Source organism: Mesoplodon densirostris, chromosome 13 (genome assembly GCF_025265405.1).
Source record: "Mesoplodon densirostris isolate mMesDen1 chromosome 13, mMesDen1 primary haplotype, whole genome shotgun sequence".
Taxonomy (NCBI): domain Eukaryota; kingdom Metazoa; phylum Chordata; class Mammalia; order Artiodactyla; family Ziphiidae; genus Mesoplodon; species Mesoplodon densirostris.
This window is the reverse complement of record NC_082673.1, coordinates 59,966,412-59,993,725: the sequence shown is the minus strand read 5'-3', so window position 1 is coordinate 59,993,725 and position 27,314 is coordinate 59,966,412. Positions and strand designations below refer to the sequence as shown.

The 27,314-nt window shown below is 42.1% G+C and overlaps 1 protein-coding gene across 5 annotated transcripts in view; it reads left to right on the top strand.

Moving 5' to 3' along the window:
* Positions 1-1,141: 1,141 nt before the first annotated feature.
* The window catches only part of UBR5 (ubiquitin protein ligase E3 component n-recognin 5), a 140,567-nt gene continuing 114,394 nt past the window's right edge, over positions 1,142-27,314 (top strand). For all 5 annotated transcript variants that reach the window (XM_060116576.1, XM_060116575.1, XM_060116573.1 and 2 more), the window contains exon 1: positions 1,142-1,242. In XM_060116576.1, coding sequence (XP_059972559.1) covers positions 1,181-1,242 — 62 coding nt within the window. In that variant the 5' untranslated portion in view covers positions 1,142-1,180. The remainder of the gene's footprint in view (positions 1,243-27,314) is intronic.

Here is a 27,314-nt window from a genome sequence, read left to right as displayed (position 1 = left end):
TCTTCGTGTGGGTACGTAATAGTGGTGGTGTTGGGGAAATTGGGGAGATCAGGGTGATAAAAGAAGGTGCTGCAAAGTCAGCTCTATGATCCTACGATTGGACCTTCTGGAAAGGCCCTTACATAACTACCTTACTTCTCCAATAAAAGGCTGTGTATTTCTTCCCCTTAACTGATTTTACACTTCCACTTTAAATGTAACTGAGGATGAAGGACGAGAAACAAAAACAAAAAACCCCTAAGGGTCCGCAAAAAACAATTAGGACTGCCCTAGGGGAAGTCAGAGCGAGAAAACGAAGGACCCCTCTTCCTTCCCACCTCCCCGGGGACACACACTTAGCCTCCCTCCAGGACTCCCCGCCCCTGCCGGTTCGCCCCCCCCCCCCCAGCCCCCCCGCCTCCTCTTTCCCTAACACGTGCTCTCCGGAACACTCACTCGGGAGATATCCCACCCCCCCGGGGCGGGGGCTGGGCTCGGGAGCCGAATGGACAAATCCGTACGCGCCTTACAGCGTCGTGGCCCGACAACGTTGAGCCGCCCAATCGAAAGGGCCTTACCGCCCGTTTCCCGGAGCCCCGCCCCCTCGCAGCCGTGCCCCCGCCCGCCGGTCTCCTCCCTCCTCCTCCTCCTCCCGTTCGCCCCTCCCCCGCCGCTCGGGAGCGGAGCTTGCGAGACGGAGAAACTGGGGCAGAAGTGAAGATGGCGGCGGCGGTGCTGGCGGTGGCGGCGGCTTCTCGCCAGTGACGCGCGGTGCGGGCTCATCTCCCTCCCCACCTCCCTAGTCCGGACCCCGTCCGCCACCGGGACCACACCGGCCCCGCAGCCCACAGGCCGTCCCGCTCGTCCCTCCCCAGTCGGCCCCTCTCCCGACGCCTGGCTGCCGGTGGTGGCGGCGCGCCCCGGGTCCCGGCCGCCGGCCTTGCACTCCTGCGCGCTGTCGCCGGGGGAGCGGGTGGCGTGTTGATCCGCCCTCCTGCCCGCCCCGCCGGACCGCCGCGCCGCGGACACACGCCCGGCGGGGAGGCGGCGGCGGCGGCAGCGGCCCCTGCGCATTTGCTTCTCTCCATTTGGGGACTGGAGGGCGGCGGCGGCGGCTGTGGGTTTTGGGGAGGGGAAGGGGTTGGGGGGGGAGCAGAGCGGGAGGGGGCCGTGCTCAGGAGGAGGACGAGAAGGAAGCACCATGACGTCCATCCATTTCGTGGTTCACCCGCTGCCGGGCACCGAGGACCAGCTCAATGACAGGTAATAGGGCCGGCGGGCTGGGGGAGGGGCGCCTACCCGCCCTCCCCTCCCCCACGGGGCCGCGCCGGGGCGGGCGCCGGTGTTTACGCGCCGTCCGGCGGTTGGCGGGGGAGGGTCCTCGCTGCACCCGGCTAGGCCCCTTCCGGGGCAAACTTCTGGTCCCGGGGGCCCGGGGCCGCGGGGGCGAGCGAGATGTGGACGGGAAAGCGCACTGCACCCTCCACACCCTCGTCCCTCCCCCCCTCCACGAAGGAGCCGCGTTGAACTCGGTGGAGATGGGGGAGGAATCCGGCTCCCGGTGGGGGGGGGAGCTGTAATTACCGCCCGGCCCAGGCTCGAGGAATCCATATTAGTCAAAGTTGAATTGAGACAGACAATGCGGATGGGGGATGGTGGAGGTAAAAAGAGAGGGAAGAGAAGCCGGGCGAGGGGCCCCGGGTTAGGCTGGGCTCGCCCGGGGCCCTGGGAGCTGTGTCCGGTGTGGTGGTCCGACCTGCGGGGCCTGGAGATCCCGGGGGAGCGGGGAGGGTGGGGAGAAGCTGATTCCCGGCGGATCGCGGCTCGGGGGGAGGGAGGAAGCGCCATGATTATTGTTATTATTATTAAATTTGTGCCCCTGCAGTGAGGTTTGCCTGTCCGGGGCGGGGATGAATTTAGGCGCGGGTGGGGAAGTGGATTAGCTTTCCTTGGCTCTGCTACTCCCGGAATGGTGCACGCAGCTCCTGCCCCGGCCCCTGTGGTGCGAGCTTTTTTGTTTCCTTTTTTATTCTAATGATAGTGTTTTCCTGAGTTGTAATTTGACAGCTGAAAGCCGAGCGTGGAGTCAAAGGAAAACTCATACGTTTGCAGTTCGCAGTGCTGCTTTTCTTAACACGCTGTAAAATTTCTGGGATGGGTTTTGCTATGGGCGGAGGAGGAATTATGATTTTTTTTTTTACCTTTCATGAGAAGGCTGTTTTGGCCCTGGATTCCTCTCCTTCCCTCCTCCACCGTCCCCTGCCAGGTTAGGGTATTGAATTGCAGGGCCGCATGTTCTCAGGGAACTGAGATAAAGCAGGAAAAGTTCCTTCACTGTTGCAAAAGAGACTCCGAGGAGGTTGAGGGAAGCCTCCATTAAAGCAAGTCTTAGAATCTAGAACTGAGCTCTAATGATGGGCTAAATGTTTACAGGGTCAGAAAGGGGGACATTTTAAGTCCCTTTCTATCCCAACACTTTCGCTGCTCTCTGTTCCTTATAAATATGGAAGGCCATCTGGGCCCAAGTTTAGAAGTTAGATATAATTTTTTCTAAGTGACCGGGTGACATAAATTGCACGATGCCCTGTTTGTCATGCGCTTCCCGGCGGCAGGAAGAGGCCTAACTTGCTGCTAAGATACTGGCCTCTGTCTCGGAGTATCTAACCGCCTCAGGTGGGGCGGACAGCCTTTCAATCCGGGAAGCTGGAGGCTTGGTTTCTGGCGTTGGGTTTGGATTTGTCTAATCTTTGCTGTAACCCTATAATACTTAACATGTTTGTAAAACTTTTGGCATACTTTCTGAAAATACTAACCATTTGGAATTGTCACGTAGTTCCTTTAAATACTGAAATAAGTTTTAAGTCATTTTAACATTTTGTAATGCGATCCTTACTCCCGTTTTGTTTCATTACAGATCTTTTGTTAAGACTTTCACATAAGGTTTTTTGTAAATTTTAGAACCACGCTAGTAGTGTGGATAGCTGTACTGTCTGTCATTCATAGAACCGAGTTGGTAGTGCTTGTAGTGCAACTTGTCTTGTAACTTAGAAAATTGCACCAGGAGAGAAGTAGGGTATGTTTTTTATATTAGTCCTAACTTTATATACGAAGAATCCTGACTAGCTTACTCAATTGACTGTGCATACCAAAACCTATTTTGCATTTTTGTTGGGCACTTTGAATAATTTTTGAGCATTCCTTTTGTTTCAGGTAGTCTGGAAATTGACATGTATCTTTTTTAAAGCTACCTTTTCTTTTTCCATTCCTGGTGTAAACAAGTAATCAGCTTTGTTTTTGACTTCTGTAGTGTCGGTATACAATATTAAGAATAGTTGGATCATCTTCAGTTTTCATTTCATAAGAAATAAAAGAGGTGGATCTGATGAGATCATAAAATGTGTGCATCAAGGTGGCAGATACTTGAACAATAGGAGAGGGCTGTAGGTAAAATCTTAGGAACCTCTAGTTTTATATAGTAGCAGTAACAATGTCTGGTCTGTTGAGACTGACGAAGGCATCATTTGAGGTAGTCATGCTTTTTTAGTTTTGAAAAGTAGTTGACTTGTGGTGGAGCTGTTCTGTGTCTCCCCTTCAGAAGAAAGTTCATGTTTGCATACCTAGTTGCAAAGTAATAGGATCAACCTATTGCTGCATTGCTTGGGGGAAATTTGTTTCCAAAGGAGGTTGGTTTTCTGGAACCTTAAAACTTACTAGAATACGCCCAGAATATTTTTGTCTTCAGGTAAAAATCTACCAAGGTTTAAAGTAAGTTAAGGTAATAGAACTTAATATGTTACAATGGGTTGATTTTCTATGTATGATAGTCACAAGTGAAATGATAAATGGTAGTTCGGGATGAAAGATCTATAAATAGGTAGACTTTAGTCTTTACCCGGAAAGCAGTAAGACTGGATAGGCAGCATGGTACTACAAATAAATTGCTCAAAGAAAACTTAGGGGTCTCAAAACACCAATATTTTCTTCTACAAATAAGTTGTCTTTTTAAAATAACCACATCCTGTTAAAAGTCATATATTTTATTTAGTGTAATAGTGTGATGGCTCAAACATTTAAAGTGTACTCAGCATTTAAAAAAAAAAACCCGTTTGTATCTGATATTTTTTTTCTTTGTGTTTTCGTACTTGCTATTTCTGTGATAGTCTTTGTATATTGGGTTAAAATCTTTAATTATTGGCTCTGGGAGACCAAATAATGCAGTAGATGAATATAGGCGGGGATGGGGCAGAGGAGAGGAATTCAGAGAGCCTAGGGTGTTGGTTGTAGCTTTCCAGAGTGATTACAAGGTCCCTGGTGCAGAGCGCTGGCCCTCAGCAAACACTCATTGTATCCAGTTGAAACCATTCAGTGCTCAGATACTTGTGTGACATTTTGATTTTCTTTCTAGTGAATTTCTCAAGTTAATGCTATGTTCTTGCTTAAAACATTGTCTCGAGAACTAGCAAAAACCATAACAAGAACATGGTTCTAGGCATTGAGACTAAGGGGAGAGATGGAAGTGCCAGCTCACCAAACCCTGGAAAGTGCCAAAGAAGTCATGTAGCTCAGTTTTTTCACTGATGAGCTGGAAAGTCAGGCCCTGAGTTTTATCCAGGGTACTGACAGATGAGGTCCTCATGATGGGTCTTCTGATGTTTAAAGTCCAGGGCTCTTTTCAGTATTCCACATGGCCTGTACTCTGGGAAGTCTCTGCTTTCTGAGGCATCCCAGCCTTTGAGCAGCCACCTACCTGTCTTAGAGTTTTGATTTCCCTTTCCCCTCAACTCTTCCCTCCTGGGCTCCAAATTGATTTAGGCCTTTTGTCAGGGGGTGGACCCTCTTAACCCTTTCCTAGTACTAGGTTAGGAGAGGCCTTTTAAGTTGATGGTGTCCCTGTGACTAGTCCCTGTCTTGAATTACTCCTCGGGATGCAGGTTGGCTACATTGCAAACCAGTTCTCATTTTTGGTCTGTATGTGGAATTTTCCTGTGAGCTTCACTTTTAGGCATTATAATGTGTTGTGTGAACATAAACAGTCTTGGTTGAGATTGTCATATCAAAAGGGTTTTTCTCCACGGAGCTCCCCCTTTAGATGCTGTAAGGCTGCACAGTAAGATAGTGTAGACAGGGGTTTGAAATTTGGAATTCCTAAATCTGGGTTTGTCTCAGCCCCCCTACTTATTAACTGTGTTGTGGTAATTGAGTCATTTAACTACTTACAACCTCACTCCCTGTCTCTCCTCCTCCCCACCCCCTCACACCTCAGTTTCTTTCTTTTTTTAAAAAAAATATTTATTTATTTATTTTGACTGCACCGTGTCTTAGTTGCGGCACACGGGATCTTTAGTTGTGGCATGCGAACTCTTAGTCGCGGCACGCGTGTGGGATCTACTTCCCTGACCAGGGATCAAACCCAGGCCCCCTCCATTGGGAGTGCGGAGTCTTACCCATTGGACCACCAGGGAAGTCCCTCACACCTCAGTTTCTAAATCAGGTATAGTACACACCTCAAGGTTGGTGAAGAATAGTTGAGATAGTGGGTGGGAAAACACAATATTATAATGTAAGTTCTGTGGAAAATACTATAAAGAGATGGTTAATTTTTACTGCTTTTATGTGTTGTCTGGTTTCCAAATAGAAAAGCAGGAACTCAAAGAAATTGCCCTAGAATATCCTTAGCATTGAACGCAGCATCCAGACTGTTAGTCTTAGATCAGCGATTCTCAACTAGGTGCAGTTTTTGCCCCCCAGGGGATATTTGGGTGTGTTTGGAGACATTTTTTGATTGTCCCCGTTGGGGCATTGTTACTGGTCTCTCGAGGGTAGAGACCAGAGATGTTGCTAAACACCCTGCAATGAACAGGACAGCCCCACGATAAAGTATGGACCTGTCCAAAATGTCAGTTGTGCTGAGGTTGCGGAAGTCTGTCGTAGATTATCTTGAATGTACATAGATGTAAAACTAAATGGAAACTCATGAGGAAAAATTCAAGCAATGTAAGTTAGTCTCAAAACATGACTTGTTTAAATTGAAATTAATTAAAATGAAGTAAAATTAACAAGTCAATTCCATGGTATCAGTGGCCACATTTCAAGTGCCCTGTACCCACATGTAGCTGGTGGCACCGGATTGGACAGTGCAGATACAGAACAGTGCCATGATCACTGCAAATTCTGTTGGGCAGTGTTGACACAGAAAGTGTTTTTTGCACAAGGCATGGCGTTTAGTGAGTGCTCCTTTTTTTTTTTTTTTTAGTTAATTAAGTAATTTATTTATGGCTGCGTTGGGTCTTCATTGCTGCACTCGGGCTTTCTCTAGTTGCGGTGACGGGGGGCTACTCTTCGTTGTGGTGCGAGGGCTTCTCATTGCGGTGGCTTCTCATTGTGGGCGCTAGGTGCTCGAGCTTCACTAGTTGTGGCACATGGGCTCAGTATTTGAGGCTTGCGGGCTCTAGAGCACAGGCTCAGTAGTTGTGGCACACGGGCTTAGTTGCTCCATGGCATGTGGGATCTTCCTGGACCAGGACTCGAACCCAGGTCCCCTGCATTGGCAGGCGGATTCTTTTTTTTTTTTTTTTTTTTTTTTTTGCGGTACGCGGGCCTCTCACTGCTGTGGCCTCTCCTGTTGCGGAGCGCAGGCTCAGTGGCCATGGCTCACGGGCCCAGCCACTCCGCGGCATGTGGGATCTTCCCGGACCGGGGCACGAACCCGTGTCCCCTGCATTGGCAGGCGGACTCTCAACCACTGCGCCACCAGGGAAGCCCGGCAGGCGGATTCTTAACCACTGCACCACCAGTGAAGTACGATTGCTCCTTTTTTTTTTTTTTTTTTTTGCGGTACGCGGGCCTCTCACTGTTGTGGCCTCTCCCATTGCGGAGCACAGGCTCCGGACGCACAGGCTCAGCGGCCATGGCTCACGGGCCCAGCCGCTCCGTGGCATGTGGGATCTTCCCGCACCGGGGCACGAACTGTGTCCCCTGCATCGGCAGGCGGGCTCTCAACCACCGCGCCACCAGGGAAGCCCTGCTCCTTATTTTTATTAGGAACTGTTGGGTTTTAAAGACTCAAGCATATCCTCGTCCACTCAGTAGGAGCCAGAAAATAGGCCAGGGATTATGTGGAGCCGAATGAACAAAAGCTATGGTGGGTGGAGGTTGTAATAGTTGAAAGCTGCCTAAAGTTTAATTGTGCTGCACCAAAAAACACAAGTGTTAGGGTGCAATAGAGCATCACGTCACCAAACCAGTGGGAAATCTGACTATTTGATTGTTGAGATTGTTACCTAGAAACGACAATGCTAGAGTGACTTTATTGGGAAGGTACAGGCAAACTTCACTGAAATGATTAAGTTGTTTAAGGAAAGTAAGATTAAAGACAGGGTATGAAATAGCCAAATAAAAAATTGAAAATCAAAACAAACAAGGGAAGATCAGTTTTATAAATCAAGAAATCAGTGAGTGACTAAATTGTAGGTTTAGGAGTAAACAGACACTTGGGAAGGAAATTACATAGTACATAGGAGTACAACTAGGAATAATGGGATGAACTTTAGAAAGGTCAGGATTTTTCCCTTAACAATTAGGTTATTTAGGAAATAGTCTCTAAAGGAAAGTTGAATCACTGAAGACTGTGTCAAATTACGCTTAAGTAGATCTTGCAGGGTGTATTGAGGGGAGTAATTTTATGTTGCAGGAGGATGTACTCGTGTCTTTTTGCCCCGTTTTTATCATACATACACTCGGCCCTTGGTATCCACAGGTTTCACATCTGCAGATATTGAGTGCAGGCTATTCATTGTACTGGTTATTTTATAAAGGGACTTAAGGAACCGAGGATTTTGGTATCCGCGGAGGCTCCTGGAACCCATGCCCCTCGGAGATAGAGGGACGACTCTACTTCTAGTTAAGAAAACAAACTCCAATTATAGTCCGTGTTTCTGTCATTTTGACACCTTGGCATTCTGAGCAAATGACAACAGTCTGCCCTCCTGGGTCACTATAATTATGAAATGTTGATTTGTTTTTGTAATTGATTTTTAAGTTTTACTGTGAAAATTATTTAAAAACTTTTTATTATGGAAAATTTAAAGCATATACAAAAGTAGAGAGGATGGTATAGTGAACACCTATGTACAAGAGTTATCACCCAATTTCAACAGTTATCTACTCGTGGCCAGTCTGGTTTCAGGCCTCTTCCCTATTTATTCCTTTTCCTCAGATCATTTAATTGATATACCTTCATTATGTATCTCAAAGATGAAAACTTAAAAAAAAATTACCTTAATCTCGAAGTTCAATCTGTTTAGATTTTCCTGTTGTCACATAAATGCTTATTTTTGATGACTGACAGTTTTGAAATTTTACATAATAAAACTGAGTTTTAACGTGTTAACAAAATTCGACATTCTTAAGAGTAAGAGAAAATTTGTTTGGATAATAGCCTTAGAGGGACAGCCAGCATCACACTGGTAATCTTCATGTTCCTTACAGGTTGGCCGATGCTGTCATTTCTTAACTTCCAGTGTGATAGCATTTTATTAGCAAGTCGCTTGTAGTAATGGTTATGTACTGATGGAAAGACAAGATTCTTGAAATTAAGTGATTTTCTGTGGAGCACATTGAGGAATAAGAATAAGTCATGAAAAGTTTGCAGCATTCTTCTAAGTTAATATATAGAGGTAAGACTACTGGTAAATTGAACTTGGCTATTAGAAATTATTCTCTAATGGGATCATATTTTACATATATTTTCTTGATAGATCACTGTAGTGCTAATAAACCCCTTCAGAATGAGAAATATGGTAAATTCTTAGATAACTGTGGTTTGTGACAGTCTCATTTTTGTCAGGATATTGAATAAAGTATTAAAAATTAATGTTATTTCACATGTAAATAAAAATACAATTTGTTTTACCCAAACAGCAAAAGTAATGTTATTTGTTCAGTTTCCAGTGGTGTCATTCACCTTAATAAAATGTTTTCAACTTTCTCTCTCCTTATGTATTTTGTAACTCAGCTTTATTGAAGTATAATTTACATACAGTAAAATTCACCCTTTTTTTTTTTTTTTTTTTTTTTTTTGCGGTACGTGGGCCTCTCACTGTTGTGGCCTCTCCCGTTGCGAAGCACAGGCTCCGGACACGCAGGCTCAGCGGCCATGGCTCACGGGCCCAGCCGCTCCGCGGCACGTGGGATCTTCCCAGACCGGGGCACGAACCCCTGTCCCCTGCATCGGCAGGCGGACTCTCAACCACTGCGCCACCAGGGAAGCCCAAATTCACCCATTTTTAAGTGTACAGTTTGATGAGTTTTGACAAATGTATACAGTTGTGTAACTACCACCACAATCAAGATACAGAACATTTTCATGACCCTCAAAAATTCCCTTGTGCTCCTTTGTGCCCAAAAGTCCCTTCCCACCATCATGCCCCTGAAAACAATTATTCTTTCTCTCACTGTAATTTTGCCTTTTTTAGAATTTCATGCAAATGGAATCATGTGTTTGGTGTCTTTTCCTTAGCATGTGTAGCAGTTTTTCTTCTTTTGTATTTGTGGTAGTAGTATTTCATTGTTTGTATATAATACAGTTTTGTAATCTGTTTTCTAGCTGATGGGAATTTGGGTTGCTTTCAAGTTTCTGGCTATTTCTTAGTTTTTATTTTTTTAAAATTCCTTCCTATAAAAAACATAGAAGATCTGGAAAACAAAGATCAATTTATAAAGTCTAGCAAGGTTGCCATCACTCGTAATGTTTTGGTGACTTTCTGGTCCCTTTTTTCCTATACATGGATTTTTTTTTTAATATAGTTGTGATTATGCTGGATATAATTTTATGTATTTTGAAATTTTTCTTGACTCTAAAATGTTACGTTATTTTTCATAGGAAAAAGCTCAAAATTTTAAAAAGTACATTTTTCCTGATAGCAAATTTTCATGTTAATTAAAGTACTGGTATATATATAAAGAGATTATGTTTTGAAATTTCAGTAGTAATAGTGGTAGTCTAGATTGCTGGTTATAAAGATTATGACAGTGTCCAGTTTAGGAAGCACTGTGAATTCTCTTGAATAAATCAATAGAATTTTATTTCCATTCTCATCAGTTCAGGCCCCATTTTTTGTAGTACAGAAAGAAAAGTGTTGAGAACCTACCGTTTCAGAGCCAAGAAATTGGCTCTGTTCCAGCATGAATCTGCTGTTCCAGAATTCAGACCATAAGGTGTTCTAGCTCTTTTCGTGAACTCAGATACCAGGTTTTCCTCACAGACAGTCTGAAACTCCAGAGATGGGCTTTGCATGAGTGGCTCCAAGACCCTGTTAGAGGCCTGGTGGAGGTCCACCTGAGTGTTTTTTCCTGGGACAGCCTGCTCTGTGACCTGAAAAGTCAAGGAGGATGGGTTTTCTAAGCTTTAAGAAAAAGCCAAATTTGAGATGTGTAAGTTAACTTGATGAAGAAAGTCAAAGAAGCAGAGACAATATAGGGTTATTTTGATGTCTAAATGATGAAAGCAGGGTTTTATATGAAAAGCTTTGAGGAGAGGGGTATGTGGGCTTGTGCAGTTCATCTATTTTCTTAGGTTGTGGGAGTGACTTTGTTTCCTGTCCAAAGGGAATTTGAACTAGTCCAGTTGGTGCTGTGTGTCATCATCTGCATATGGAAACTTTAAAGGAAGCACCAGACTGGTGATTTTTCCTGTGTGCAAATCCAGTTTAAAATTCTCTTAGTATGCTTCTGTTTCTGGTGATATTTAAACTTCATCTCCCACAAGTCCCTCGGTGTTTTCAGTAAGTGATTGCATTTTTCTGCTTATCAGGTGTTCTGATCATTATAGATAAAGAATAATGAGAAGGAGGGAGTCCTTGGATGCTGTGGACAGTGCACCTTTGCTTTCTCTGGTTGTTGTTTGGGGAAGTATAGGAACTGCTTTTTCTTTGCTTCCTGCAGTTGCCAGCAGGGATGAATACAAATTGGTGCCACATGTTCCGACTGATTCTCTGTTAGGTTTCTGTCACTGCTGAGGGGATGCAAAACCAGGAACGGGTGTCTTCTCTTGGGGAAGTTGGCAACCCATGGTCTGCAGGTCAGAGGTGACGTGGGGGCTGATTTCGTTGGCAGTTGCTCATCTTTCTGCCACTTCTGAGAGCCGAAGGATGCCGAAAAATAAGTACAACACTTGCATCCAGAGACAGGCGGCAGTATGTGGTTAGCAGCCACCCCATACCATCCAGAATGTTTCTGGTTTCAAAAAACTCTGTTGAGTGGTGGGGACTTTAGGCCAGTTGGTCTTTTGCTTTCCTTCTCCAGGGCGCTTGACTCCTCAGAAGTCTCTTTGGAAATGTAAAAAGCTTCTTCAGTTGGCATGAAGATTCAGTCTTTGGTGAATTCTAGGACATTCATTGAGGGGTTTTTGTTTTTGAGCATGATATGTTTAAAACCATTTTTTTTTTTTTTTTTTTTTTGGAAATGGAAAGTCTTTCTGGCAATAGTGTTGAAATTTTAAGAGTAACATAACCAAATTGTAGTAAAAACATTTATTGTGGTAGCCTTTTCGGATTAAGAGGTTCTTGGATTTAAAGTAGTGCTTCTGGGCCTCCCTGGTGGCACAGTGGTTAAGAGTCCGCCTGCCGATGCAGGGGATACGGGTTCGTGCCCCGGTCTGGGAGGATCCCATATGCCGCGGAGCGGCTGGGCCCGTGAGCCATGGCTGCTGGGCCTGCGCATCCGGAGCCTGTGCTCCGCAACGGGAGAGGCCACAACGGTGAGAGGCCCGCGTACCACAAAAAGAAAAATAAATAAATAAATAAATAAAGTAGTGCTTCTTATAGCGTCTAAACGGACCACCATCATCAGGAACAAAAAAGCGTGAGGACCCCTGTATAAAAGGCTCTCACCCACATTTCTTTGTTTTAAAATTAAGTGATGACAGCAAATAGGGCCAAGCTTGCCGTTCCTCACTGCCCCCAGCCATCCTTTCCCCCTCAGGCTATAGGTTCTGTAGCTGTCTGTTTGAGAATGGGGTATTTTCCTGCCCTTTGAGGCTAGAGTAATTTATTTTTGTTTGCTTTTCTGTTTTTACAAATGAAATTTTAAAAATTTGAATTAATTTACATAAATATTAGGTCTGTCCCAGAACTATAAGACGCTGAGAGGATAGCTTTTTAAAAACAGATGTCAGTGCTCATAGGCTCACAGTCTTAGTTGGGGGAGTGATGCTGATCCACAGACCAGTAGCAAACTATGAAAGACTGGTGAAAGAGGTAGTCGAGTTTGACCTGTGTAAATATTTGCCATGTGCTGCCTGCGCGGAGTTTGAGCACAGCGTTAGGTTAGTTTCCCTTGTTCAGTAAATGTTTGTGTGCTTCTCAGACATTGTGCTAGGCCTGGGGTGGCTGCACCAACCCTTCCTGGGACTTGGGTTGAGAAGTAGTTGGAACTTTTTCTAGCTCATTGGGGAAGTTTGGAGAAGAGCGAGGTGATAGACTTAGTGGGCCCAGGGAGTGGCGTCCGGTAGGGGGGCCATGTTTATTTATTTTTTAATCTTTTTACTTTGAAATAATTGCAGACTCACAAGTAGTTGCAAAAATGATGCAGAGAGGTCCCGTGTACTCATAACCCAGCTTTCCCCAGTGGTAATATCTTGATTGTGCCAGGTATTTTTCACATCCTTGTCAAAGTACTAGAGATGGGAAGGTACATTTTCTCCATATGCGCTTTTGAAAATTGGTCATTTTTCTGGTAAGATAACATAGATTGGAAGACACAAATTTAAAGAAAACTTGGTATTAGAAGATTTTGAACTGATGGGATATATAGTAGGCAGTCTGTCTTTGATATGATGGTAATGGGATATAAATTGGAGGAAAACAGTGGTTGGGGATTTGTTTTTTCCTGTGTGTCTGATACTAATTGGCCATGTGACCATGAATAAATGATATGACTCTCATTTGTAAAATGAAAGAATTGGACCAGATCGTTTAGGATTTTTCTGCTCCAATTTCTGTGATCTTAGGATTGTGGTAGGGAAGAGGGTTTTTGTATTGTAGAATGGCTCAGAGGGAGAAAGGACTGTGAGTCTACGGTTGCCCATGGTTTCTTTTACTTAAATTTTGTTGATCAGTGGAAGAAATAAACAGGCAAAGTGGGAAATAGATTTTACTCTTTTACTCAATGAGTAGTTTGCTAACTAAATTATATACATTGGGATGCAAAGATGATGGCCTCTGCCCTCACGGAGCTTTCAGTTTAATGGGGAGACACATGAAAATAAAGAATTAAGTGCTAATAGAAACTATAAGTCACAGGGAAGAAGGATCTGATGATTCAACCTGGTGCTTGCAAAGGGCTTTGAAGACAAGGTTTCAGGGTGTGGGGACTGGTTCATCCTCTTACTTCCATTCTCTTGAGTCTAATGAGTTTTCATTTATAGGCATTGAAGATGCTGGTAGCAACTAGAGGTTCATCATAGATGTCTCTATTTGATATTGATAATCAGAGTTTTAATAATAGTCCAGAACTCTTGCATTGTGTAAGAACAGTTTACATATAGACTTGGCAGGGTTTTTTTTTTTTTTTTGTTCCTTTGCTTTTTGTTTGCAAAAGATCTGTCTAGGGGTAAAAACACAAGAGGATAATGGCCTGTCGGGGTGTGAAAAACAAGTTGCTTCATCCTAATGCTTTGACTTAGTTTTGGAAGAGACGATATTGGGAATTGGCAAGGAGGAGGGGATACTTGAAGAGCTTATGTGGGTAGTCTGTGCTCCTTTCTATTCCTGCCTGCACAGGCTGGGATTGACCCTATGGCTGCCTTGAATGCTAACAGGAGAGTAGTGTTGGAGCACAGAGACACTTAAAAATGAGACCAAGTGTTCTCTGACTCTTTCATTGTTATTGTCGTTGTTTAAAATGAAAATTTCAGGGCTTCCCTAGTGGTGCAGTGGTTGAGAGTCCGCCTGCTGATGCAGGGGACATGGGTTCGTGCCCCAGTCCGGGAAGATCCCACATGCCGCGGAGCCGGGAAGATCCCACATGCCGTGGAGTGGCTGGGCCCGTGAGCCATGGCCTCTGGGCCTGCGCGTCCGGAGCCTGTGCTCCACAACGGGAGAGGCCACAACAGTGAGAGGCCCGCGTACCGCAAAAAAATAAATAAATAAATGAAATGAAAATTTCATGTAGTGCACTGCCGATAAATATTTTAAGATTATTTATGGTTCTAGACATTCATGTGATAGCTCTGTTTTAATGGATATAGAATTTCATATTGGATTTAAGACCCCAAGGTGAGATGAAATACTCAAAAATGTGTTTTCTGAATTTAGATGTATCTGCTTAATCCTTTAAATTTTATAATACATTTTAACTGTCTTCAGGTTTGTTTTGTGATATTGACATTCATTATCCAGTATTATAGTTCTTACAGAGTTAAAGAGTGTTACTGTGTATCTGAAAGAATTTGTGTATCATAGGCAGGCCCTGATGGAGAAGGAGCTCTGAGAACTGGAAAAATACTAGATTTGGAGTCAGGAGACTTGGTCCTTCTACTAATCAGTCATGTAATCTTGGGCAAGTCATTTCCTTGCAGTGAGTCTTAGTTTTAGTTCACTCATTTGTAAGATGAGGGGGTATATGTGACGTCTGAAAGTTCATCTCAGCTCTGAATCTGTGACTTAGGCCTATAGATGCTGTTTTATGAGTTGTATTTAATATATGTTAGTCAGCTTTGCCATTCTAAGGTTTGATTTTTATTCCTGCCTCAGACCTGCTCTTCTATTCTTTTGTACTCGTTCTAATGGGTATCTAGAAGCAGTGGACATTCTAAACTCTGAATACCTTGTTTGTTTAACTGGAGGGGAGCTCTTCAAAACCAGCCCAACTCTTCTGTGTTTTGTTTTTGTTTTTGTTAATTTTTTAACTGGTAGGCCTCATGTATTTGATTTGGCACAAATAAATTTAGTATAATTATGCTATCTTTTCATTATGCTTTCCATATAAATTTAATGGGGGAAGGTTCCGGGTAGCAAAAGCTTATTTGAAATAACGTGTGATAAAGCAAAAGCACATTGACAGCTTATCACTTTCGGGAGGCTGTTTTGGCAGTCCTACTGTCGAGTGCTCAGTGAGAACTTATCTTCTCTTTTCTAGGATACCTATTATTATGCTGTATGGTAGACTGTAATAATTGGTATTACCTTTCGACTTGACTAGACCGCAAGTCTACTTGACTTTCCTGAGTAGAAAGTCATTTTTGAGATGTTCAAAATTTAACATCAAGGAGGATTTTAGGATTTTCATGTTTTACAGCTTAGGAAATTGAGGGCTGGAGTACCCAGATGATTAGTGAAGTGGCAAAGACTAGACTCTGCATTAATTCAGCTTTATTTTTCCTTTTCTTCTTGGAATGGGCATGGGAAGTAACTTGTTTTTCTGATACATACACACCTGTTAGTGTATATGTATATATATATACACACACACACACGCAATTAAATATTAATATGGGGACTTCCCTGGTGGTCCAGTGGTTAAGACTCTGCACTTCCACTGCAGGGGGCGCGGGTTCTATCCCTGGTTGGGGAACAGATCCTGCATGCCGCAAGTCGTGGCCAAATAAAAAAACAATCTATCATATGGAGCTACTTGTATGGAAAATTTTGATCAGTTTTTTTTTTTTTTTTTTTTTTTTTTTTTTTTTTTTTTTTTTTTTTTGCTGTACGCGGGCCTCTCACTGCTGTGGCCTCTCCCGTTGCGGAGCACAGGCTCCGGACACACAGGCCCCGCGGCCATGGCTCGCGGGCCCAGCCGCTCCGCGGCATGTGGGATCCTCCGGGATCGGGGCACGAACCCGTGTCCCCTGCATCGGCAGGCGGACTCTCAACCACTGCGCCACCAGGGAGGCCCTGATCAGTTTTTTTAGAGAAATGTATCCTGTTTGCAAAGGCACAGTAAAGTTTCATCTTATAGACTATAGGCAATAAAGCTAACAATAAACCTTATTTGACACAAACCATATTCCCATTCTCTGTTCATTTGATCTTGAGAAAAGTCTAGTATGTCCAGTAGTTTCAAGGATATCATTTTAACTTAAAAGGTTCTGATATATTTAATTTATAAATCTAAGACTGATATAATAGAGTTTTGGAAAACTATAAGAAGTGCCTTGTTAATGTGTGTATTCCTATGTAAAACACATTGCTTCTCCTTCTCTTTGAAATTAAAGAAACGCACATTTGAAAAAAAAAGTAATATGTACACACAGTGTGTATGCCATTAAATAGTATCTTATCCTTTAATTAAGCACATTTTGTGGGGCTTCTGCTACATGTTGGTTCTAGTCTTAGGTGTATGATGGTAGAGCTTAGTCTGTGAGAAAGACAGACCATTACAGAGCAGTATGATAGTGAGCATAGGGAAAGAGGAAGTAAAGGATTCTTCACCAGAGCACATACCCCAGTCTTGCAAAGAAGGAACAGCTTATTGGAAGAAGTAATGTTTAAAAGGAGGACCAGGCTGAGGAGCTGGTGGGGAAGATGTGTGATGTAGGGCAGGGCCTGGAGGACTAGAAGAGCTTTCTAGGCAGAAGGAGCAGCACGCGAGAAGACCCTAAGGTGAGAGAATGCTCAGAGTAACTACATAGGGTTTCAAATCAGTTGAATAGTTCTCTTGTAAAAAAGAATACCCTCTCAACTATCTTCAGTAATGAGCTTGGTATTATCATGATAAAATAAATCTGTTGTGTTATGTCATATATTGACTGTGACTAGTTAATTTAATGGATTAGACTTAGAGTAACTGAACCAGTGCAATAAAGGGTATGCATTCCATCCTAGTTTAGGCCAGTTGCTTGATCTCATGGCTACAAGTAGCATCTTTAAACCTCTATCCAGCCAAGTTGTTGGTGTGTGTTAGTGTTAATGAAGACAAACAAGCTTGGATGGATGGTTCAGTTCAAATGCCTTATTGCTGTTGGGAAAACAGTGCAAATCCTGTAAACAGACCAATAATATCACTGAGATAAAAAGACTCCATTTTTCTGTGTAAAACAGTTCATGGTCTTACAGGTTAAAGATAAAAGTTTCATAAGAAGTGATGACAGTGTGCTTGTTTCTGGGTTGAGTGATTGCTTTTGATGTCTCTTAATATGTTTTAGTATTTTATATACTTTTATGTGAGTATATATTATTATTTTTCAAATTCAGGTTAGTTCACATTTTATTTTACTTTTATTATTTATTTATTTATTTTTGGCTGCGTTGGGTCCTCATCGCTGCGCGTGGGCCCCCTCCAGCTGCAGCGAGCGGGGGCCACTCCCCACCGCGGTGCGCGGACCTCCAACTGCGGTGGCCTCTCCCGTTGCAGAGCACGGGCTCTAGACGCACGGGCTTCAGTAGTTGTGGCTCGCGGGCTCCAGAGCGCATGCTCAGCAGTTGTGGCGCACGGGCCTAGTTGCTCCGCGGCATGTGGGATCCTCCCGGACCAGGGCTCGAACCCGTGTCCCCCGCACCAGCAGGTGGACCCCCCAACCACTGCGCCACCAGGGAAGTCCCTATATTATTTTAATAATAGAAAAAGAATAAATCCTTAGGAAAGTGTTTGAATTTAGTTAGCTATTCACCTGAAGCAGGAACATGAAAAGCATTGAATAAAGAATACTGATTTAATTTCACTAAAGTTTTTTTTTTTCCCTCTAGAGACTTCTTACAGGGAGTATAATTCTTTGTGTAAAACTAATTGAGGGACAATTCTACAAATAATTATTTTAAAAACTTATTTTGAACTTTGATATTGAACAAAGCCATTAGGATCAGATAGATACATGGGCATAATTTCTGACTTGAGCTTACAGAATATTTGTCCACAGCCATGCCTCAAAGGAATGTTGTGTGATGAAAGCCTTTTGGATTTTGGACAAAAATTTATCATTTCCGTTTTATATTCAGAGTTCACGCAGGGAGACGATAGCTTGTCAAAAACATTGTGATAAAATTTAAATACTTTTTTTTCCTCCTAGTAAATTGACCAGAATTTTCACCATAACTTAAATATAAATGGACATTAAAAGAAATTCCACTTTGTTTCATTCATTCATTCATTATTAGTCAACAGATATTTATTGAGGGCTTGTTTTGGGCCAGATACTTGGGCTGTATCAGTGAACTAAAGAGGCAAAAATTCCTGCCTTTGAGGAGCTTACATTCTAGTGACATGCTTTTTGTGTGTTCATAGTTATGAAACACTTCTTTTGAAATGTGTGGTGTTTAATTTCCATATGTTACATCTGTCTGAAATGTATTCCTATTAAAAATGTAATCAGTTAGAAATTATGGGAAAGCCCACTGAATTAACTATTCTTTGTAATATCCCTAAATGGTTTCTTAAATATTCTCATTATCCTGCAGGGCCACTCTTTAAACTGTCCTTCCTTCAGTTTGAGCCTGTGAGTGCCATCTAGGGGAGCTGAGAGGTGACCTCTTTGAAGACAGGCTCATTGTGGTCTTTGCATTCCTAGTACTTGACATATGTTAGTACATATGTTTATTAAATTAATCTGAACTTCCAAAGTAATAAAAATTAGTTCTTAGAACTATATTCCAGTCTCTGGAATAAGGAATGAATTAAGTGTATGGATTTTTTTTTTGGAATGTACTATTCCAATAACATTGAAAGATACCACAATATTTCACCTGACCTCCCCCCCACCCATATTTCATGTAGGAGACCTTCCTTAAATGGTGATCCTTGACTCTGTATGTAATTTTGGTGAGGTTGATATTCTTTTTCCCATCCAACATTCTATTGTAAACATCTTCAGACATGCAGAAAAATTGAAAGAATGAACAGTGAGTTATTTGGTTATCCACCTTCTCCATTCAGTAATTGTTATTTTGGTAATTGTTTTTGCCAAATTTGCAAAATATACATGTATATATAAATGATTTTGTTGAGCTGTTTAGAAGTTGCAGTCATCATGATGCTTTTTTAATCTTTAAATACATGGGCTTGCATTGCCTAAGAATATGGACCTTCTTCTGTACAACCACCATTATCACTTCAGAAAATTAACAAGAGTTCCTTAATACCATTACTTTTCTCCACTTGTCTTTAAAATGTCTGTACACAATAGCTGGGTTTTTTCAAACCAGAATTCAGTCAAGGCCTACACATTGTATTTGGCTTCATTTGAATTTAGTCATGGAGTCATTTTTACAAAAATATTTGTAGTTTTTCCAAGGGCCACACTTAATTATTGAAATACTAAAGTCATTCTATTTCAAAGCATAGTTGTGTCATTGTTTTCAATTTTTATGAACTTTTAACTTTCGTTTGTCAGCATTGTGTGTTTTAATGAATTTCTCAGTGTTGCTTTTCCTAGACCTCAGGGAATCTTGGATTTTTGTGAGATTCGAAGTTTCACTTTGCACATGTTTTGCATTGGATTACATTTTGTTGTCAGATAACATCCTGTGATCAGCATCAGCTTGACTTCAAAAGATGTGAAAGTGATAGGCCGGGTTGTGCACTTGTTAAACTTGCAAGGATTTTTGGAGACTTTTAATAAAAGATCAGTGGCTGGTGAAGGTTTTGGCCTTGTCAGCCTTTGTTTCCTTATGTGGTCTCTCGACTGCAGGGATGAGGAAATGAGAACATTCTATCAGTATATGTTACCTGGGTGATTGACAGGAGGAGAGTTGGCCTGTCAGTGTTGTATTAGTTACTAGACTATATGGAAGATAGATTTTCTATTGATGCTACATAAAGATTGGCTTTTATTTGAGCAAAGATTTACTATTCAGATGAGTCTAAGGTTAAATAGATTTGGAAATAAGATATGTGAAATAAACATTTAAGGAACTAAACATATTAAGGTGTAGTAATGTAGAGTTTATTTTTTAAACTTGGCCCAGTTAAAGGAAATGGGTAAGGAAGATACCAGAGATGAACCGTAAATGAGGCTTTATTCATATATCAGTGGAACTAGGACCGAAGAAAATGCTGAGATTGCCTTTGATCATCATTCTGGTTTTTAATTGCTGTGTAATAAATCACGCCAAACGTAATGGTGTAAAACAGTAATCATTTATTATTACTTCTGTCGATTGACAGTACTCAGCTAGGTGGTTCTTATCTAGATTTATGCAGTTGCCATGAGATGGTAGCTAGAGTCATCTAGGAGATTCAAACAGCCAGGATCTGGAACAGCTGAGGTTTCTCAGGCATCTCTACCTCTGTGTGGTCTCTGCAGAATGGAGTCTTCGAGGTAGCTAGACTTCTTACCAGGTAGCTCAAAGTTTAAAGGTATGTGTCCCAAGAGACAGAGAGCCAGGCTGGAATGCCTTTTCCTGACATAGCCTTAGAAGTCATGCAGTGTTTCTTCAGCCTTGATCTTTTCTCAAGAAGCAAATCATAAGGCCTGTATTCAAGGGAGGATAATTAGACTCCACCTCTTGATGGGAGGAGTGCCAAAGAATTTATGGAGGGACTTCCCTGGTGGTCCAGTGGTTAAGACTCTGCTGCACTCCGAATGCAGGGGGCCCAGTTTCCATTCCTGGTCATCAGGAAACTAGATCCTGCATGCCTCAACTGGAAAAAAAAAAAAAAAAAAAAAAAAAAAAAAAGATCCCTCGTACTGCAACTAAGACAAATAAATAAATATTTTAAAAAAAGAATTTATGGATTTCTTTTTTAAACTATCACGACCATTAAAAAAGATGATAAACTAATAGTAAAGTATAATAGTTCAGAAGGAGATTTGGGTACCATGAAAGTTTTAGAAAAGATTGACACTGTGTATTTGAAAATAGAAACAGTGAAGGCTTGGTATTTACGGCACTGGACATAATGCATTTTGTAGCAGTAGTAACTGTTAATGGACATACTATGTCCAGACAGAAGTATTGTACTGGGCAGTTCAACAGCTTAATATCACAGAGCCCCCTCCAGAAGCATCCAGGTCAGAATCATAAGAGCAGCCAATGTAAATGTGTTTCTTTGACATCACTAGTATTACTCATACAGTCAGGTGGTTGTTTGGGTGCATTATTTAGGAAATGTGAAACATTTGCTATGTTCTGAGACTTAAAAGATTGAAATGTGGGCCAGTGATTAGTTCTTCACTATGACTCTGCTCAGACACAGGGTGTATTTCCTGCGAAATAGAATTGTCTTTGGACAGGAGGTACTTGGCTTCATCATCCATTTGATAGTCAGCTTTAGGACTGAATGTTTTCTATTTCCAGAGACACATCTGTCTTGAAATGACTAGGTTTTGCTGCAGAATCTATTTATTTTAATAATCATTTGCATACCTACTATGTGCGAGGCATTGTACTAGCTCCTGGCTAGATGCTGGCATTTAAAAGAAACCTTACAGACAGTTCCAAAAGGAGAGTTCTGAAAATCTTTTGGGCAGGTCATTATTGTTGACATAAATGTGTAGCTTACCAGTATGGTTAATAGGAAGATGATATCTATTTGCATGTAAAGTTTGTTAGAAATAGGCCTTATTATTTCATAGCTTTGCCTAAGGTGGTGTATTATTTGTGGTCAGTTTTAAAGTGATATTAGTCATGTGTCATTTTTCTTAGTGTTTTGCAGTTTTTATTAAATGGAATATGTGATGAAATTGCAGCGTCTTTTGTGTGAATGTGAAAAAGACCCTGTATTTATTTTGTACATGCAATACCTTTTGTTGTTTTGTCTGTTTCTAGTCAAAAGAGGTTTTGTTGTCATTATAAAATGAAGATGTGGGATTGGACAGTTTCTGAGGGCCTTCCCAGGACTAATACTCAAAGCAAGGAAGAGAGTGGGTAGAATTTCTAGACGGTAAAGATGGTAGGAAGTGTCAGTGGAGTATCAGTTTAAGTTGGATCATATTTTGGACTTTCTGCAAGCCAAGACAAAAAGCAATGGCTGAAAAATTAACTACTTATCATGTTATATCAGAGAGAAACTTTTTCTTAATCATGCTCTGAGATACATTTTTATTGAATCTTTTTTATATTTAGGGCTACTAAAAAAGCCCAACGGACAGTAAGTTTTATAGTCAACACAGAAATTTTCTTTATGTGACTGTACTGAGCACTGATAAAAGCTGAAGTCCTTGTTTTGTGGAGGCCCCTTTATTGGAATTGAGGAGTGTAACTTTCTGGATTAGAATTATATAATGTTTAGAGGCTGGTCTGGAAAATTATGCGGTTTGCTCATTTTAAACATTTTTAGCATTGTTACTCCTTACTATATATGAAGCACTACGTTTCCCAAACATCATCTCATAGCAGCCTGGCAGCACTGTTGCAGAGGCAATTTGAGGTGAAGGCAATTGAGCGTGGCTCCCAGGCTGCACAGCTGTGGAGTGGTAGGTCTCTAAGCACGGGGTCCTTAGTTATTAAGGCCCATTTAACAGGGTCTGCTGCTGAGGCTCATGGGTTACTGTTATGTGAACTGAAGTTTTAAACATTTGTAGATAAAAACAAAATGTCTCAGTAAAGGACTGTGCTCCCGCCTTTAAAAGCAGTACATTAACTGTTACCTTGTGCCTACGTGAATAAATTTTTTTTTATTGCTTTAAAATTTGATCTGTTTGCAGAGGACAGGCCCATCATCATGTGTCTTTTCTTCCCACCAAAGCCTGAGGTTTGGTGGAGGAATGGGGACCGTAAAGTGACAGATAGTCTCCATGCTCAGTTGAGTGTTGAAACTAGGACTGTTCATTTCTGAAGCCAGTATGCTGGTTCCTATTGATTAAGCCTTTGTTGCACTCTCCATCTGGACATGCTAGGGTGTGAGATGGTGGACTGGGGACACATTAGAATCATTACCATAGTGACGCTAAATTGTTTCCATCCTTTGTGTGTCGTTTGGCTGAGAAAGGTTGTGAAGTTAGTCTCTTCTTTGTATGATATTCTAGTATCTTTAGTCAATCTATGCAGTACCTGTAATGTACTAATACCCACATGTGCAAAAAGTTAACTCATGGTTACATCCTTAAGGAGCTTACTGTGTAGTAGGAAAATAAAATAGAAATGTTAAAAAGTAGGATAGCAGGGCTTCCCTGGTGGCGCAGTGGTTGAGAGTCTGCCTGCCGATGCAGGGGACGTGGGTTCGTGCCCCGGTCCGGGAAGATCCCACATGCCGCGGAGCGGCTGGGCCCGTGAGCCATGGCCGCTGAGCCTGCGCATCTGGAGCCTGTGCTCTGCAACTGGAGAGGCCACAACAGTGAGAGGCCCGTGTACCGCAAAAAAAAAAAAATAGGATAGCAGTATAGAGACGAAGCAGTAAATGATTAATTGCTAAATTGAGTAGAATTGATGAGAAGTTCTGGAGGAAGTCAAAAGAGAAAGTGTCCACTGGGCCATAGTATCTTTATTACACTTTCTGTAGATATTTGATATATAACTGGGAAGGATAGAGGTAATTCTAAATGAAATTTGGAAAGGTTTAGATAACCAGGATTTTAATAGATGCTATGGATTCACTTTATTTATGTATGTATGTATGTATGTATGTATGTATGTATGTATGTATTTATTGTGGTACGCTGGCCTCTCACTGTTGTGGCCTCTCCCGTTGCGGAGCACAGGCTCTGGACGTGCAGGCTCAGCGGCCATGGCTCATGGGGCCCAGCTGCTCCGCGGCATGTGGGGTCTTCCCGGACCGGGGCACGAACCTGTGTCCCTTGCATCGGCAGGCGGACTCTCAACCACTGCCCAATTCACATTATTTTTGCAGTACACATGAGCTAAGAAGTACAGTTTTATTCATGAACTTCAGTTATGTCTAGTTGGTCTTATGTGTTAGTAATGAGATCTGTTTCAGATGTCTATCAGTGTTTTTTTTTTTTTTTTTTGGTATGCGGGCCTCTCACTGTTGTGGCCTCTCCCGTTGCGGAGCACAGGCTCCGGGCGCGCAGGCTCAGCGGCCATGGCTCACGGGCCCAGCCGCTCCGCGGCACATGGGATCCTCCCAGACCGGGGCACGAACCCGTATCCCCTGCATCGGCAGGCGGACTCTCAACCACTGCGCCACCAGGGAGGCCCTATCAGTGGTTTTTAATGGGGTATAATGGTAGATATTTGGAGTCACTCTTTGCTGTCTTCATCCAGAGTGGTACTGCCTACCCATAATAGCTCTGGTTCCCCCAAATTCCTTTTTCACCAGTTCCTACTTAGCATTCAGCACCTCCTTTTCTTTCATTCAGTCAGAAATGGTAACGCCAGTAACAGGAGCCGCTAATGTTTTGTACCAGGCTTTGTACTAAGCATATTGTATGCAAGCATATTGTATGCTGTTGGTTAAATGTGTAAGTAAACTTTGCCATCACAAAAGTGAATTTATGGTCTAAATTATTTACTGGATGTGTTGAGGGACTCAATCCTTTCTTGGTATTTCAGATCAAAAACCTTGATTTAGTTTAAAGGTCAGGCTTTTAAGTTCTGATTGCTGTGGTTAGAGTTTTTCTGGCTTGTCTACGTTATAGACTATGGCCAAGCCAATAACTTGAGACACTATTAAGAGAGTTTGAAGAAGGAGGGTCAAGGCCCTTTAGACTTGCTGGTTTCAGGGAGCGTGTGCAAGTAATTCCTTCACAAGCCCAATAGAGCTTCCCTTAGTTTTTTAAAAGACATTTTTGTCCCCAGGCGTTTTTTGGTTCCTTTTCTTCGTTTGCTTTTGCTCTTTGCTCTGGTACTTGCTCTTCTCCCTCATCCCAAGCTGTGTCTTTGTGGACATTCAGGAATCTTTAGAATTAAGATGTTTAAAGTTGCACATATACGTTTTAAACACAAATGGTATGTTTACTTTTCTATCAGTTTTGTAGATGAAATGACAGTCACTGCTGTGAGGTCTGTTGGACAAGTGACTCTACATACTTTCTGTATCCCAAAAGGCAGGAGAGTGGAAGTTTTTTTGTTTTTGTTTCTAACTTAGTTAACTGTTTTGGTGAGATTTTAAGGCATTTCGGATCTAGTTTTGATAGTTTTAAAAGTTCTTTTAAAAGCTTATCCCTTTTCTGTCTTTAGTGTGCCATTTTTTAAATTTAGTTGAAAGCAAATTTAATTTTGTCCTTATTGTTATTTGCTAGGTATAAAATTTCTGGTTGGGAATAATTTTTCTTCAAAAGTTTGAAGGCATTGCATCGTCACATAGCTTCCAGTATTTCTTTTAAGGAGTTCAGTGCCATTTTGACTCCTGATCCTTTTAACTTGACTTACCTTCCCCCCTCCACCCCCCCCCCCCCCAAAGAAAAAGCACTTTGAGAGTCTTTCCTCAGTCCATGGTGCTGAGAAATTTCATGTTGATGTGCCTTTATGTAGTAGGTTCTTTTCTCATTAATTGTATTTTGGGCCCCAAACACTTGGTAGGTGCCTATATTGTGGAAGCTCCTATCCAGGAAATTTTGTTACACATTTTTCTCTCATCCATTTTCTCATTTTTCTTTTTTTGGAACCTCCTAGTAGTTGGGTGTTTGACACCTCCGTTGCCACTCTGATTTACTTATCTTTCCTCCCTTTATTGTCTATCACTTTGACTTTTTGTTTTATATTATGCTGAAGATTTTTTCTCTCCCGTTGGGCCAGTTTCTCGGGAAAGGAATCCTGGAAGTTAAGAGTGTGGCTGCAAGCATTCTGGGATGGGAGCTGGTGGACTCATTTCAGCAAACAGCTCTCACGGCTTCCAGTGTCCCCGTACCTGCCTGGCCATGTGTCCCCAGGCTGTTATTCTGGTTGAATTTCTGTAAGTAAGGGACAGTTCAGTCAGGGTCTGGGAGGGGCAGCCTCAGACCTATAGGGTCTATAGGGGACCTTAACTGCTCCTTATGCAAACTTCCTGTTTGGGGTCACCCCCAGGCTTCACAGGTACCTGGTGCCTCCAGTTTCTAAGAGTTGGTCTGTTCCTCTTTGCCCGCCCTGTAGACTTCAGGTTTCAATTTTCTTTTGTCTGCTAAGTCATTTGCCACTTGCTCTATATGCTTTCCAGCTTCCAAAACTTTTGTTGGCATCTCTTGCTGGAGCGCTCTAGCCTTCTCTCTTTCTCTTTGTCCTTGTAACTTTAAAATTCAATTGTTTTAGGGGGGTTGTAGGAGGTGGTGGAGATAACTCATGTTTAACTAGAAGTCCTACACAAGAAAATTATTTCTGTTTATTCTGGATACACTGGTTCTCCATACCTGTTGTCTTAGTCTGCTTGGGTTGCTGTAGCAAAGTGCCATAAACTGGTACATTTATTTTTCACAATTCTGGAGGCTGGAAGTCTGAGATCAGGGTGCCATAATGGTCGGTTTCTGGTGAAAGCCTCCTTCTTGACTTGTAGATGACAGCCTTGCTGTTGTATTCTCTTGTCCTGTCTCTTCTCCTTTTTTATTTTTAAAATTTAATTTAACTTAATTTAATTTTTTTCTGAAGTATGATTTACAATGTTGTGTTAGTTTTTGGTGTACAGCAAAGTGATTCATTTATATACGTCATGTTCTTTTTCAAATTCTTTCCCATTATGGTTTATTACAGGATATTGAATATAGTTGATCACAGGAAGGCAGTATATAGTTTATTTTTGCAGTTGTATTTTGACTAGCAGACTGCTCTAGCACTATCGACTGTGTAGATGATATGTAAGAAAAATAATTTAAAATCTTAGAATCTTCTTGGCTTCTCGAGGTGTTCTGGAGAACTTTAGCTTTTTTAGTTGTGTAAGAGCCATTTTTTTTTTGTTTACTAGATAAATATTTATAAATGTTTTCAGCGGGATGATGCCACCTTTTTTGAGATGATGAGTCTCAACACCCTTCAAGGCGCATTTCAAAATCCTGACTCCCCTGAAGCCCTGGCCTCACTAACTCTTCCAACGCAAAATGAATTCTGCCTTCTCTTAGTAATTTTTGGTTACAGCACTCATCTTGGCAGCTAGTTCAGTGTTTTATTTTTTATTTTGTTTTCCTGTGTATATCCTTTGTTTTTACAAGTAGATTGTACACTACTTGAGATGTGTGCATTGTATCAGCTTTTCTTTCTTCCTCAGGCTTCCTAAGGGGTAGATGACACAGTTTTCTGTAGCTGTGGCTCATGATTAGGGGCAGCATTCCCAAGTATGTAGATACCCCCTCAGGTGGTGCCACCATTCGTCTCCCCTCCCTCCCCAGTGTATTTTATAGTGCAGCTTATTTCCTGTAATACTTAACTCTGGGCATTCAGGAAGTATTTGTTGATTGAATTGGACCCATGGCAAGTGTGATATGATGATAAGAATAGAGGCTTGGAGAGGTTTTGTCTCCCTCTCTCTGTCACCTCTTAATTGAGTAATTACAGGTAAATCAACCTCTTGTAGTTTTTTGTTTTCTCATGGAAAACAAA